Source organism: Echeneis naucrates, chromosome 21 (genome assembly GCF_900963305.1).
Source record: "Echeneis naucrates chromosome 21, fEcheNa1.1, whole genome shotgun sequence".
NCBI lineage: Eukaryota > Metazoa > Chordata > Actinopteri > Carangiformes > Echeneidae > Echeneis > Echeneis naucrates.
In genome coordinates this window covers 6,410,394-6,425,356 of record NC_042531.1, presented here as the reverse complement: position 1 = coordinate 6,425,356, position 14,963 = coordinate 6,410,394, and the positions used below count along the sequence as shown (strand labels likewise).

At 41.0% G+C, this 14,963-nt stretch overlaps 1 protein-coding gene across 3 annotated transcripts in view; it reads right to left on the bottom strand.

Moving 5' to 3' along the window:
* dachd (dachshund d) overlaps positions 1–14,963 on the bottom strand; it is an 88,961-nt gene that overhangs the window by 36,664 nt on the left and 37,334 nt on the right. For all 3 annotated transcript variants that reach the window (XM_029530617.1, XM_029530615.1, XM_029530616.1), the window contains exon 2: positions 5,812–5,927. In XM_029530617.1, coding sequence (XP_029386477.1) covers positions 5,812–5,927 — 116 coding nt within the window. The remainder of the gene's footprint in view (positions 1–5,811; positions 5,928–14,963) is intronic.

The window sequence follows — 14,963 nt, the reverse complement described above, 5'->3', positions numbered from 1 at the left end:
GCCAGCCATCACGCAGAATGCAAAGCTATAAACAATATACCATGGGTTTAAATATCTTATTCCCTTATACTTGTTAATGGCTTTGGGTTTATTCAGTACTTAAAGAGGGCCATGTGTGAAATTCAGGAAGATCCACAGAAAATTAAAAAGCAAAAACAAACAGGGAAGTCACTCTCTTCCATCTTTCTGTTATGTTCTCAAAAATATTTTCAAGACTTTTCAGGTAGGCAAATAACGATAATGTAATTGACAGTAAGACCTCTAAACCTCTGTCAGTGAGATAGGGTATAAAAGAAAAGTGGAAGAACAAAAGTAAGGGTAGCTTGAATTGTATTGTGTCTTCGAGTTTTTGTAAAGACATTTTTAAGTTGAGTGTTTTTAACTGCCCATAAAAATCTCAAAAACAGGAAAAACTACAGAAATAGTTGTGTGCCTATCCTCTTAAATTAACTGACCCAAGTGGTTTTACAGTTTGATCGAGTGAAACTATTATAATACATACTTTCTGACTTTCTATCAAAATCTGACATGTCAAATCTCTTTGAAAATTTAAATGGATTTGTCTCAGCCTCACTGTTGCTGTTTTGTTGAGCAGACTAAATGACTATTGACAGCACATTTCAAATAATCATTCACATTTCCACTGCCGGCTCTGAATATATACTGCAATAGCAATATTTTTCGTGGTCGTCCAGCTCAATCAAAACGGACTTTATATGAGATGCAGTGAGTCTGAGATTATAGACATACATATGCTTAGCACACTGCAGAGATCATAAAGCACTGGTTTGTCATTGTGGTACTTTCAGGGTTCTGGTGTATTGAACGTGACTGAAATCTTTATTCATGAGGATGGTTTCAAACAGCAGGGACAGATAGTGGTAAAGCTCCTCTAGGCCTGGTGTGTCTCAGGAGAGTCCCACGACTCTTCTTGCCAACCCCAGCAACAAAATCAAAGCTACATGGTGAGAAATAGATATGTACCTATTAGTGGAATCACTCACATCCACAATATGGATATATCACCTGCCCTTTCACAGAGGCTGCTTATACTTGATATGCAGGTTTGCCTTACATTTGATGCAGAACAAGGCAACGTCTGCGTTTATCATCACTAAGCTGTCACGTCATCATGATGGGACTCAAGAGCAGCTATTAGCCATGCAGTTGAGAGGAGACACAAGTACAAGGAGCGGTAGAAATCAAACATGTGGCTTTAATAGATACATGGAAATATGCGCAGGCAGAGGCACGGGCGCACACGAGAACAAACCAGCCTGGGCACCCTCTTCGCTCTCATCCCCAGCTGATAGGCAGATGGCGAGAGTCACTCTGAGCCACTGACATGGAGGTGCATATAATTTAAAGCCTTGTTTGCATCTTAAAATACATCAGAACCATATTGACATACAGTATACATCATGTCAACGAGGGCCCTCTCGTTTGCAATGGGCCCTGGCTGCTGTTCCATATGCATAGGCAGAGCAGGGGAGGGAAAAAAAAGCCATTGCCTCATAAGAAGGTGATACTTTTCCACATAATGAATGTGGCCTCTGCCCAGTCTGAAGGTCAGCCTTCATTTGTGTATAATGGGCAAGAGTCAACTGTTTTCCAAATGAGACGTATGCAGAACAGACTGCCGAGTAAATATTGAAATCACCTCTGGGCTGTTTGTGTGATAAATTCCCCCCACAAATCAGGTGCCGCTCAAAAGAGTGCCGCAGTGGAGCTCTCAGATGCTCTCTAACTTTGGCTGTGAGAACGCTGTGGTTTATTGCTCTGCAGACTGCGTGTGCTCAACAGTTCTGCACTGAAACGGAAGGAAAAAACCTAAGAAAAAGAAATAACTGAATTAATCCATGCATAAAGCAACAGCTTCCTATGAAATGTTTAATGGGCAAACAAAAGATATTACTGAGACATAATCACTTTTTCATTCTTCATTTGTCATTCTGCTGCAACCTCCACCTTGTATTTGACGAAGTGACAAACTGCATAAATCAAAATCTTTGTTCTGATAATTGTTTCATTTCGGCAGATCAATTGTCATATCCACATAATGCACACCTCAATACAGTGGATGTTATGAGGTAGCCTGGGAGATGCCAGCGCCCAGCAACAAGTCTATTAAGCCACTAGAAGTCTAAACGTCAACAAGACCAATCCCACTCAGCGCTAATCTGCATTCATTACTATGCAAACAAAACAATCCAGCCTCATATATTCTTTCAAAGTCACCTTTAGATTCAGACACTTTCTCTCATACAGACACACGGTCAGAATCCTCCTGAGCACAAAACAAACAGCGCATCACGGCCGCATGTAGAGAGCCACACCAGTCAGTGCGCGAAAAAGGGGGAATATTTCAACAAATAGAGAATAGCGTGGCACTGTCACATGGGGAGCACAAAACAGCAAATAACAGAGACAAGGTCTGATGGTAGCCCTTGGAGCAGCTGTCATATTAAATAATAATGAAGGATCTATTAATATGCAAAGGAAGCAGCAGCCGACTGGCTTAACGCTGTCATGCCTCTGCATATTGTCAGGATCTTCATCATTAATTAACATGCTAGCTGCCCCATACCTGCGCCAGTGTCAGAACATTCTTACAACAAACACCCCAATGCCTGTGCCCTCCACAACTAACTCGTATAATTAAATTAAAATCAGATTAACTTCACATCAGTACACAAAAGACCAAATTTTATGACTTTCTCTACCAGTGATTCAAAAAAAAGAAAAAGAAAAATAACCCGCGCTTATCTGTTGTGTTTCTGTTCTGTCTCTGTTTGGGACTGCACCATGGGCAACAATGACAACCCACTTTATTTATCAAGCAAGCAGGATAAGTAGAGAAGAAACACTCCATGTCAATGAGCATGGCTGCCTAATTTAATGCATGGACTGATGGCCGTAAAACAATGACAAACTGGGGTTGGGAACAACGCGACTCTTAGGTAGGCTGCACCACTTGAACTGTGCTATCCACATCATGACAAATTTAGTATCAATTACAGCGCACGCTAACCTTATGACAAGCAGTGAACTGATAGGGGAGGGGTAAAGGCACAAAGAACTGACACCAAATTACCTGGTGCATACTGGATCTATTTTAACGCAGCTTTAAGTGGCACCAGATTAGATGATCCACTCCAGAAGCTGACGTGCTAATTGTACATCAAAAGAGTATAAATATTAGAATATGTCTCCTCTTACTATACTTGAAGGAAGAATCTGCTCTTTGAGGCACTGCTATCTACATACCTCTACACTTGTACAGTAAGGCAGAGCCATGTAGGATTGGAAATATTGTTTTTATCCTTAAAGTACAGGATGCACCCTGGTAAGATGTAGGTGACATTCATTTCTCTAATGGTAAATGCAGTACTCTTGCGTTATTCAAAAGGTTGAAGCCATATCCAGGACATAAATGAATTATACTGAAGCTGCTGCTTAAGTAGTGGCCAGAGTGTGAGTGAAGGCCCTCTCCACTTTAAAGGAGATGTCATCTCAGTGTGGTGTCAGTCCACAGCAAATAATCCGATTTGAGGGCCAATCTGCCTGTAATGCATCAGCAACTGGAAAGGCTCCAGAGCCCCCCCACCACCACACACACACACACACACACCAGCCCCCCCAAGGCATGAACACATGCACACGTTCAAGACACACACATACACATGGCGCTTTCACACATATATGAGGGTATTTCCTTAAATGGAAACCTAAGCATATTAAGATGTCCTTTTCTAAATGGAACTGGTGTCAAGGGCAAAGATACATATGTTAACAATGTGTTTCACATAGGCTTCTCTGGTGCTGTTAAGGGTGTGACGACAGCGTCTTTCCACTGTGCTGAATATGGTCATTGATTTTAATCTAATGCGATTTGATTCTATGTCTCATCTTGATGTCTACTTACTAAAAAAAACCCTCTGCTAATAATGTTTTGCTTGATGGGAACACAGCAAACAAAATTCCTTAAAGCAGGATAAAGTGAAAAATGATGCATTGGCGTCTGTCGGCTCATTTTCCCTCACAAGCTTTCCAGATTAGATGATAGATTTTTTTTTTTTTTTTTTCACTTTTTAGCCAATTTTGCCCGAGAATCATCCACTCCTGAGTGATAAGGGGCCGGGAGAGAAGCACCAGCATTGTGCATTTGCACATGCAACACCAGGAGACAATTCACACTCAGCTGTGAAGAATACATTGAGTGCTTGCCTCGTTCTCTACAGCTCAAATTAAACGGCGCTTCTTTCTCTTTTTTTAGCAGCGTCTTGGAGTATTGGTGAAGCCGTCGGCCCATATTTCGTCTGTGTGTGCAGGCGCCAACTCATCTGAAAAATGAACTAATCCGACATGACATGATATTGTAACTATTTAAGACAGTTTCTCAATGTTGCTTTTTTATCATTAATCAGAACATTTGGACATGACAGGGAGATCAATTAGTCACCTACGTAGAAGCTAACTTCTGTGTGGTCAATTATACTTCATTATTAATCTGTCAAAATCTGTAACTTCACTGACGGTTAATGCTTAATACTATCATCAAAACAATAAATGGTTTAATTATAACACAGAAATTGATGGGAAAGTTCGGTCTGACCACAGTTAGGAAGCTTAAGGCAGTTATGACAAGACCAAAAACCTCAATTACTTTATCTCTGCCCCCTGAATACCCTGACTAAATGTCAAGATCATAGAATCCCGCTGGGCTTAAAGGGGATAATATCAAAAGGCTTTTCTGTTGCTTTATGTTCCACTAAATAACACGGGTCTTTCTCAACTTTGTCCTCCTCTGTGTTCACATCAGCCTTTAAGTTCGCCTTCTGTGCTACAGCGTAGATAGCCAGGGACCTCACCCAATTCCCAGAGTTCAAAGCAGCAGACTGTGAGCCTCCATTGTGTGGAATCACAAGGATGGACCGATCTGTGTGTAATATTGAATTTCACACACCTCACAGATGCTGCTTGTAGCTTGATTTTACAAAAACACAAAAAAAACAAAACAAAACAAAAAAAAGTTATGATGACCACTAGTTTGTTAAAATTACTCACTAAAAATCACAATGTGGTGAAAGGAACGACAGTGAACAGTTAAATGCAATGTGTACAGTATGTCGAGTGAGCATTCAAAGAGCTCCTGTCGACAGCACAATATCATTAAATACATATCAAAAAGAAGAGCAAAATATGCAAATCAGAGCACTTACAGCCACCAACATCAAAGCAGTCACAATGAAGCCAGCCACAAATAGAACAAAAGCATTAGTTGCAATAAGACTTGGCCCAAGGGTAAGTTAGGGCACAAATGGTTGTTGTTGATTCTTGTGGCGATAAGCTTGCTTTAGCATCACTACTGCCTATGTACATATAGCAGTGGAGTGGATTTAATCGCACTAATTAGAATGCACTCAAGGCAAAATGCAACATCTACTGGAATAATCTGAGAGAAAAGATCTCCACTCCAATTTATTTTCCCTCTTTTGGTTTCCGGGGATTGAGCGGAGGATCTGTTTTTGGTAAACGAGTGAGCGGCTGGTGTCTGGTGGTTGGGTGCATGTGTCACTTTGGACTGGTTGCCATTTCGAGGACAAGCTGCGGGGAGGCCACTCTCAGGGAGACAGTGCGTGTGTGTGTGTGTGTGTGTGTGTGTGTGTGTGTGTGTGTGTGTGTGTGCGTGCGTAGGTACGACTTTGTGTGTGACAGATAGAAAGAGGGAGATAGAAGAGACCCAGACAGAGAGAATCTGAGCCTTAGCAACAGTGAGAGAGCACATATAGACCAAGACCCAAACCTTACCTGTGGGTGGGATCATGCCAGGGGACATGAGGCCGGGCACTGAGTGGGGCATGATGTGGGGGTTCTCTGGTGATGTCACACTCTGGGTCCTCTTGGGAGGCCGTCCGGGTCTGGAGCTTAAGCGTCAGGCGGGGAAGGAAGAGAACACAGGTGAGAGACGTGGAGGAGACTGGCAGAGGGAGGAGGGGTTGTGTGGGTTGTGTGGGGGGTGGGGGTGGGTGGGGTGTTACCATTTGAAGCACTCCAAAATGCAATTCCATTCCAAAGAGCTAACATGTACTGTAAATAAATTTCTTTTCAAGGACAGTTACTTTCTGCAGCTCAACATAATAGACTTCCATAACTAATTAGATTACACGGTGAATTCATTTCCTTTATTGAAGATCAACCACTTTTTGATGCATAATTCATAACCCGTACCTCGTTACCTGTTCCTCCGTATTAATATCCCCACACTATTTGAATTGCCTCGTTTGCATATGCTAAAATCCAGTACGCGGCCCTCGGCCTGGAAATTACATGTTAACTTGTTATAATTATTGCAGTCAGGCCACTATTGATTTATGAGACTTTTAAAAACCAAATATGTGTAGTTCTGGTAATGAATGATATTTTAAGGTTCTTCAGGAAATTAAAAGGCAATGGCTGCCTTAGGAAATGTTCTGCTTGCTTGATTTAATGCGTGCCTTAGCTGGAAGGTGGTGTGACAGAGTGATTCAGACCTGTTGGACGGTTCTGATGGGGGAGTTTTATTACACCAAACGAGGGGCACAGATCCAGCCGTGATAAATGACTGTGCCACCTTACTGTGGAGGAGAAAGGGCCTCCAAAGCAGATACACCCCTGACTTTCCACACATCTTACTCATTCACTTATTAATACAGCTTCGAGTTGCAATCAATACCTACTTTGCTGGCTTATAGTTACAAAGAAAAGCCTACAGGGTAAAAAAAAATAATAATAAAAATGCAATGATCATATAATGAGGGGGGCCAAGATCCTATAGGGGTATATTCTTTATGAACAAGGAGCTGGATGTCTCAGCTGAAGATGAATTATGGTGACTTGACACATGTGACATATTGGCTTCATAAATTATTTCACATAAAATAGTCCATTTTGAGCTTAAGCAGGATACTAAGTTCTCTCCAATATGAACTAAGCTTAATCCATCTTTAAAACACCGAAGGGTTTCCGCAGCCTGCTGTAACGATGGGAAGAAACTTGAACAAACATGAGCATGTTTTACATAAAAAGGACAGCACAAGGAATCGGACCTGTGAGATATTTGCTGAGCCACAGTTCTACGAAGACGTGTGTCTTAGTATCATTGGACAATAAGTCTGCTGTGAGGTGTGATTTATCTGTTTTTTGTAACGTCGGGCCAATCCTCTTTGTAAAAATATCTGCATCCATGGTGATTATGACTGCGGTCACTCGTACGACAAAAGGGAATTTTATCACTTTTAAAATGTTTACAAGCTGCTTTTACCCAACAAAGGTTTATTAGTTCGTTTACAAGTGTGCTACCTACTGATGAGCTCAGCTGATTTTCTTTAAGCAATGATGACTCCTTCTGGACTTTATCAACCAGTACGCACTTATACAGGGCCATTTGTGTTACAGTAAGTTTCACTACATCTCCCAAAGGCAATATCTACAGAGTGATGCAGTGTTTGAGTTCAGATATCGCGCAGCCTTCGCGGTTGAATTTATTCAGCCGTGTCTTTTGAGGTTTATTTACCTCAGTCCTGCTAATAGAGTGCACTTGCTCTGTCTGTCTGAATGTGCTGACTCTCTCATATACCAGCTCTGGAGGTTTTAGGACTAAAAGCAGACTTTCACTCAACTGTGTCCCTTTGGAGGGAAAACACACAAGTGATAGAAAGAAGCGACGAGACGGAGAGCAAATGACAGAAGGTAAGAGGAGGGCAGTGAGAGGGAGAGGAAGAGCGTGAGTGAGAGAGAGAGAGCAGCAGAAAGAGAAATGAGTGCCCGCTCAATCCACAAACGTCTGGAAATGTAATTCCTATTTCTATAGAAGCACCTCTTTGATCTTATGAGAGGGAGAGATCGCAGACAGTTTTGCTGTCATCACTTTCACTTGCACTCTGGCTGAATTATTTATGAAAGACCTCAATAGAGGGTATGTGATGGGTAAAAGGCTTTTTACCAACAATACTAAAAGCAAAAAGGATCTCAAATGGACAAAAAAATGTCACATCAACCTTAGATCATGTCAAAGGATGTGAACCCAGGTAAGAAAGACCCGGTTAAGTAAAGGTAAAGTTTAGATAGGCTGCAAGAGAATCTGTCCGTGTGTTTAAAGGGATCACATTTTGGCTACTCTTTGCACACATATAACACTGGCTTGTCATGAAAGCAATACCCCAACTGAAAAAGAGCTTTGAACTGAGGAACCTCCAAGCAACAGGAAAGCCTCTCAGAAATTAATGCTATTTTTCCTTTCCTTACAACTGAGTGGGTGTCTTCATGTACTGAAACAGCTTTACCATAGAGCAGCAAGCTCTGATCATTTTCCTCAGTCTTTTCAATGGCTTGTGATTCATGCAGTTTGGCGTAATGTTGCTCAACAATATGTCATTTAGTTCCTTGAAATGCCACAGCTGAGGCACAATGCTAACATCCAAACAGATCTGCTATGGTCAGAGCCATCCCGGCTAATAAGCTGGGTCCAGAGAGGAACTCAACCTGGCCTCAAACAAAAGAGCCAGGCTATTTATCAAGCAGCAGATGCTGATTCCCTAAATAGCCTGGCACAGAAACCGCTCCAAACTAGGCCATTATTGCAGAAAAAAGATAGCACAACTGGATTTATGATTGGAATGCGGCTACTTCTGGTTTCTTGTCCGGGTTTATTTTTCTCAATTTTCTCACTTCCATTTTAATTCTCTCCTCTCAGCGTTCAAAACGTTTCACAAAAAAAGAAACTCTGAGTTTTGAATCAGACTTGTTTGGACAATATTATTTCTGTATTGATGGCCAATCATGAAAGAACCTTACTCCCAGCTTCATTTATACTTGTACTAAAGATACTCCTGATATCCTGATATCTCTGGCTTCAATTAAGGAAACAAAATAGCCCCCACCAGCTTTGGGCTGGGGCCACAAATATGTTACGCATCTATTCTTTCTTTCTTGTTTTGCTGCCATGGTGAAAAGAAAATAGTGGTGAACTTTCCCTGAACCAGACTTCCTTTAATGGCCCGGTCGTGTGTTGACCCAGCAGAGTTGGCTGGAACCTGATACTATCCAACACACTACGCTGCACAGGCAATCAGATTACATGGGGCCCAACAATACACTCCACACGAGTCCAATTTCAGCACTACAATGCAATAAAAGCCCAATAATTAAATTCACATTCTCACCCTGTTTTACAGGAAGCCAACACAAGGTGATAGGTATAATCAGATGTATAATATCATGCATGCGATCAGGATGGTTTTAGATCTCGCTGCAGAATTCTGACATCTCACTATCAGACTGCTTTCTGTCAACGGAAGCAGTGACTGAGATCTTATTACCCAGAACGACGTTAATGCAGTGATTATGATCTGTTATAAATCAATTGAAACCACAAATGTAATGTTTAGCCCATGTGAGCACACTCCTTTAGTGGATTTAGTTACAGTCACCAAAAAAAAATAAATAAATAAATTAAATAATAATAATCATCTGCTCCTCCCATCTTTGGATATCTTTAGGAATTCAACCTGATTATGTCAATAGTGACTCCGGTTTGCAGAGAAAGAGCATTATATTATTTCCTGCTGGTTATGATTGAGCCATTAACCTTTTATCTCAGGCTTTTGTTTGACGTTTCTAAAAGGTAAGGATGAAGATATTTATTCCATTTCCGCCCAGTCGGCCAAAACAAGCGAGTGAATCATTCCGTCTGGGGCTTGTGTAAACAAAAGGCCTCTCCAGGTCTCTGCCAATCAGGCCTTATAAAATATTAACCCAATGTCATTGCCCTTTTAAAATCTCTCACCTAGAATTCCCTAATTGTTCCTTTTCTTTATCTCTCCAGTGCAGAGAGTAAATAAATTAACAAAATAGCTTTTATCGCCCTGAGTAACCTTTTAACTGAAGGATTATCTGGGGTTTATTTTTCATTTCTCTCACAGCGATAGCAGAGCATGCCCAATTGATTGGTTTGCTGGGGTGGTGACCAGCCATGAAAACAAGGTCTTATTGATAAAACAAAGCAGCTCCTTACGTTTTAAGTGCCAGGTCAGTCTGAAATTCAGAGGCCTCAGACCATCAGGGGCTGAACTGTGCTGAGTTTGTAGTTTGTGTTTTTTTTTTTGTTTTTTTTTTGGTGGTATAATTAAACAGTTTGACAACATGCATCCACATCCCCCTGAGAGGTTAACTATGTCTGCTGAATGACAGGGGTAACATGGCTGTAATGTATTTCTACCAATTTAAAATCCACACAGATAACAGCTTGGAATGTGAGGAAAAAGAAGAAACGTTTCACTTTCTAGAAAATTCAAGAGATGAGTTAATTTAAAAACAAGCTCTTTGATTTGTTTTCTGGGTGTGGAAGGGGAAAGCTGCCCTACAGCATTGAGAGGATAACTATGCAACTATTAGCATAAAAAATGATATTTAAACTACAGTAAAGTGCAAATGAACAAATACAGATTTCCGCCTTTGGATTTGTGGCGATAACATAAATGTCTAATTAGTTATCATCTGATTGGAATGTGATCAGTTTTTGAGCTTTTCGCCCCCTTCATGATCCGCTGCCTTAAATAATGTCATCACACACAAACACAGATAGCATTTTCACTGTTTTTGAAAATGAACAGAAGAGGAACCACTGAATATTTTATTTACTAGTTAAATGCTTCCTTTTGATGATGTTTTTCTTTTTTTAAAACATTTCTCAATTGTAATTAATATAAAATGTCAATGAACCATCACATTAATTAATCAAACAATCATTCCAAAAAAATGTAACTACTCTCAAATGGCAGGATTGACACTGAATATCTTTGGGTCAATTTTTTAATTCCAAGATGAAAATTACCCTTAAGCACAGCATTACTTAATATTTATGTAAAAATAATAATCATAATTTTGAAAATAAAACTGGAATACATGGAATATTGCATTGCCTTCAACAAAAAAAGGGAGGAAAAAAGGATGATTTATATTTCCTGCTGACCTTGACAGTCTATTGGTTGTGATGATCATGATCTCAGAGTCACAGTGTGATACATGAGAATATATCCACTCATCCATCTTTTTCATGCATCCATCTATCCTCGCCCTCATCTTGTATCTGTATTTGCATTGAACCTATTCTTGGATTATCTCAATCAGCTTCCCCTTGCACCTGTCAAACACAGCCTCGCACAGGTAGCCACATTGCACTTATCTGATCTAGATAGCTGGATTACAGTGAGTTTGCGAGTACGAGGAGCAGGGGGGGGAAAAAAAAACAACACACTTATTTATTAGGGGTAGGAACAGCTGCATCCGCCTGCAAACTGTGAACCTTTGTTACGGAACAATATATCACAGATCAAATGGTGTGAAATCAAAGGCGGGAGAGAGTTAGCATCAATCCCACTAAAACCCCTTTTAAAGTGATGTCTGTGCTCTGATCCCTGTGTAGACTAATGTGCGGGGTTGAGATCAGTGGTAGCTGGGAGAGTGGGTGCCTTCCTGGTGTCTGTGTCTGGTCTCAGGCCTGATTAGAACCGTGCTGGTTGAGCCAAGTGCGGCATCCAATGGCGTGGAGGAACGTGGGGCCAGTTGGACTCCTTCTGCCGCCTTCAAGCCTGTGTCATGAAACCGCAGCCAGGCTTTAGGAGAAAAACACTTTTACAGTAGCTCCAAAGGGCTTACTCTTGTAATCACATTCTATTAGAGCTGTTTGAAGCTCCTCAACTGTGAAATAGAATCTAAAAAAGATCTGAAACACGATAAATTACTGATTATTCCCATGCATCATTAATGTTAAAAGCTGATTTCATAATTGTATGTCCCATAACTACAGAGTCTTAGATTGTTTAGTATCACATCAACAGACTCTGATAATGAGTAAGCAGACTTCCGACATCACGGGAACTGATGAGGAAAGCCTAATTGGTTGACTTTTCCATGCCTAATGCATGATTCTCTTAATTAAAAAGATACTGTACAAAATGTTAGAAATCAGATAGCGCTTAAAGTAAATGCAGTTAATCAAATGTATGAGAATGAGCAGTTCCAGGAAAGCCTAAATGAGATTGGTAGATATGATTCTGCTCCAATATTTATTAACTGCGAGTGCCTTTGGTTAGCAAAACAGAACAGGTCTTATCTTAAAACTGTGAGGAAATTTCATCTAACCACTCTCACTGATCTCTCTTTTTCATGAACTGCGATGCATATGAAACAAGTCTTCAAAACAAGGCTTAAAAAACTTACCCAGTCAGGGTGCCTTTGAGGATATTTAATTAAAATCTAATCCTGCATTCATTAAGGCTCACATAAATTAAGCTGTCATTCATAAGATTTATGGATTCTCATTTGCATATTGCATACAATTCATCAATTACTCAAGTATGAAAGGAGCGCATTTCCCTTGGAGCTGCCTGCTAGCCTGCCAACATTTGAAATGAGAGAAAGAGCACGACTGTCAGGCATTCACTGCAAACTTTTCCCCACAATGTCTGTGCACTGATTAATCTCATTTTCTAGGCATCCCTTACAAGATTGTACACAGTCCAGCTGCACTTTTCAATTATTTCTCCTGTCCTCTCAACTAACTTTGAAAGCAGGATGGGCTAAATGTGGACTGGGGGCTACTTTAGTCTTTATGTATATAACATGTCTTTTTGCCAGGGTAATCGTAAATTAGAGAGAGGGGTTTTAGTGATCCTAATGGAAAGGAAATGTAGTAATTTTATTGCAAATCCCATCAGGCAAATATTCTGTATGCTATTATAGCATATTTCCTGTCACATTTAAAGAGGAATACATCCAGCAGGCATTCTGACAGAGGAGGAGAGAGCAAGAGAAAGATAGAGGGGGAGGGCAGATGGATGAGAAAGAGAGTGGCAGAGAGAAAACAAAAGAGAGGGGGAGAGAATCTTAGTGGTAAACACGTAAAAACTCTGGATGTGAGGCTATGAGAAACACAGTATGGAGTAAGTGCTTAAACCAAGCGGAGCATGAACACATCTAAGATAAAAGGTCAGGCAAAAACAAACAGACCACTCGTGAGGACGAATGGAATTAATTGACTCATTAATATGCATGGCTAATAAAGCTCAAAATCCTAAAACAAAAATCCTTGTCAACCATTCCCTTTTAATGGCTCTTATTTTCAGCTTGAGAAGAGCTCGTCTACAGGGTGTATCAATCTACGGAGGGGTGGAGTTCCTCCACCAAACAGACTTGGGGTAACCTCAGTGTTGTATGCTCATGTCCTCCCCAGCAGACAAAGGCAGAGTTGTTCTGGTGAAGGGATTAATTGAGAATTAATCCCAGTTTCTGGCAGTGGAACAGACCGGCAGTTAGAAGTGAAAGTCATCCTGAAGGGTAGTTAATTGGTTCCCCATAGCAAAAGCTTTGGAGAACAGAAATCAAGCTGCATTTTCATTAATCCTCCCCTTTGTTTTGTGAAATTGTTGTGGAGAGTGACTTCAGATAGAGTCAATAGTTAAGGCTTTTAATTTGCTTTTAATTCTGCCAGTGGGGTGACAATTAACAAACCCCAAAGAACAATAGCTGTGAAAATTATGCGTTCGATTGACTCTAAATGACTCTGAAATCATAAACCGATAAGCAATTAATATACTGTACTCTACAAATGGTAAGTACCCCCAACATGCTTGATGCGCTCCATCTCGCTCTGTCTCTCCCTCCATCTCTCTGGCTCTCTCCATATATCACTCTCACCACTAAAGCTTTTGAACTTTGGGAATAGCACCACCAGATTGTCGGATGTGATTAATTTCAGGTCTAAATGGACACAACAGACAGAAAGGGTGATGTAATCATAACACGAGGAGACACAGTGACTAACAGCAGAGATGGAGGAGGATGAGAAAGCAGAGAAAAAGAGAGAGACAGCGAGGGGGGATAAGTTTAGAAAGACAGAGAGACAAAAAGGACTCACAAACACACGGAGTTCAAGCTAAACAGGAAGACCGTGGTGATTAGCATTAATTGCACTGAGGACTGGAATCCTGTGTGAAACATTAAACAAAAATTATCTACTGTTTATTCACTTTTTTCCAGATTTTTCTTTTTTTCAATAATTAATGAAAAGTAAATACTTGGAGGAGTCCAAAAATGATCTGGGGAGGAAAAGAAATGTTTACATAATCGGAAAAAAATGTTCCCGTCTTTTCTCTCTCTCCCTCTCCCCCTTTGTATACATGGAAAGGTTAGGGCTGGGGCCTCTCTCTCACTGTTTCCCCATCAGAAGTAACAGAGTCTGTTCCCCTGAGTGTCGACTGCTGTGCGAGTGTTTGCATATTTAGATACAAGCAGCCCTGTTTATGCAGCCCCACTCTCGGCTGCTCAAGTTCACTCCAACGCAAGCCCTGATCAATTTGGCCAGCTGTGCTTTAAATGCTGTTTACAACAATAACATCGCAGCTAACAGAGCAGAGCTTAGCGTGCAAGCACACACACTTCCCGGAGAGAGAGAGAGAGAGAGAGAGAGGGAGGGAGGGAGAGAGAGAAACAACTTCAGAGGGAGCCCCCAGCCTGCACATTCCCAGACGAGCGTTTGTACTGAGTTAAAGACGAATCAAAGCCCGACTCCTCTGCAAGAGATGGAAGAATTGGATTCCGTCTGTGTATATCTCTGTGATCCTTCCGGAAGAATATCTGACTGCAAGCTAAGAGAGGAAATAACAAGAACTCAAACTAGGGTCCCACCCTGAAGTATGCCAAATTGAAGGTGGCACACACCAGTTACAGGCTTTATTCCTGATGAGTGACTGGCAGTAATGTCAGCCTCACTAAAATCCACACATACATGACAACTCCTTTCAACAGCCCTGCTGCACATTTCATAAATAACTCTGTTTGGGTGAGACGCTACATTCCTTGAGACTTCAGATTCCTCTTGAAAGCTTCATAAGAGATAGAAAAACTCCATTTAAGCCTGGCAG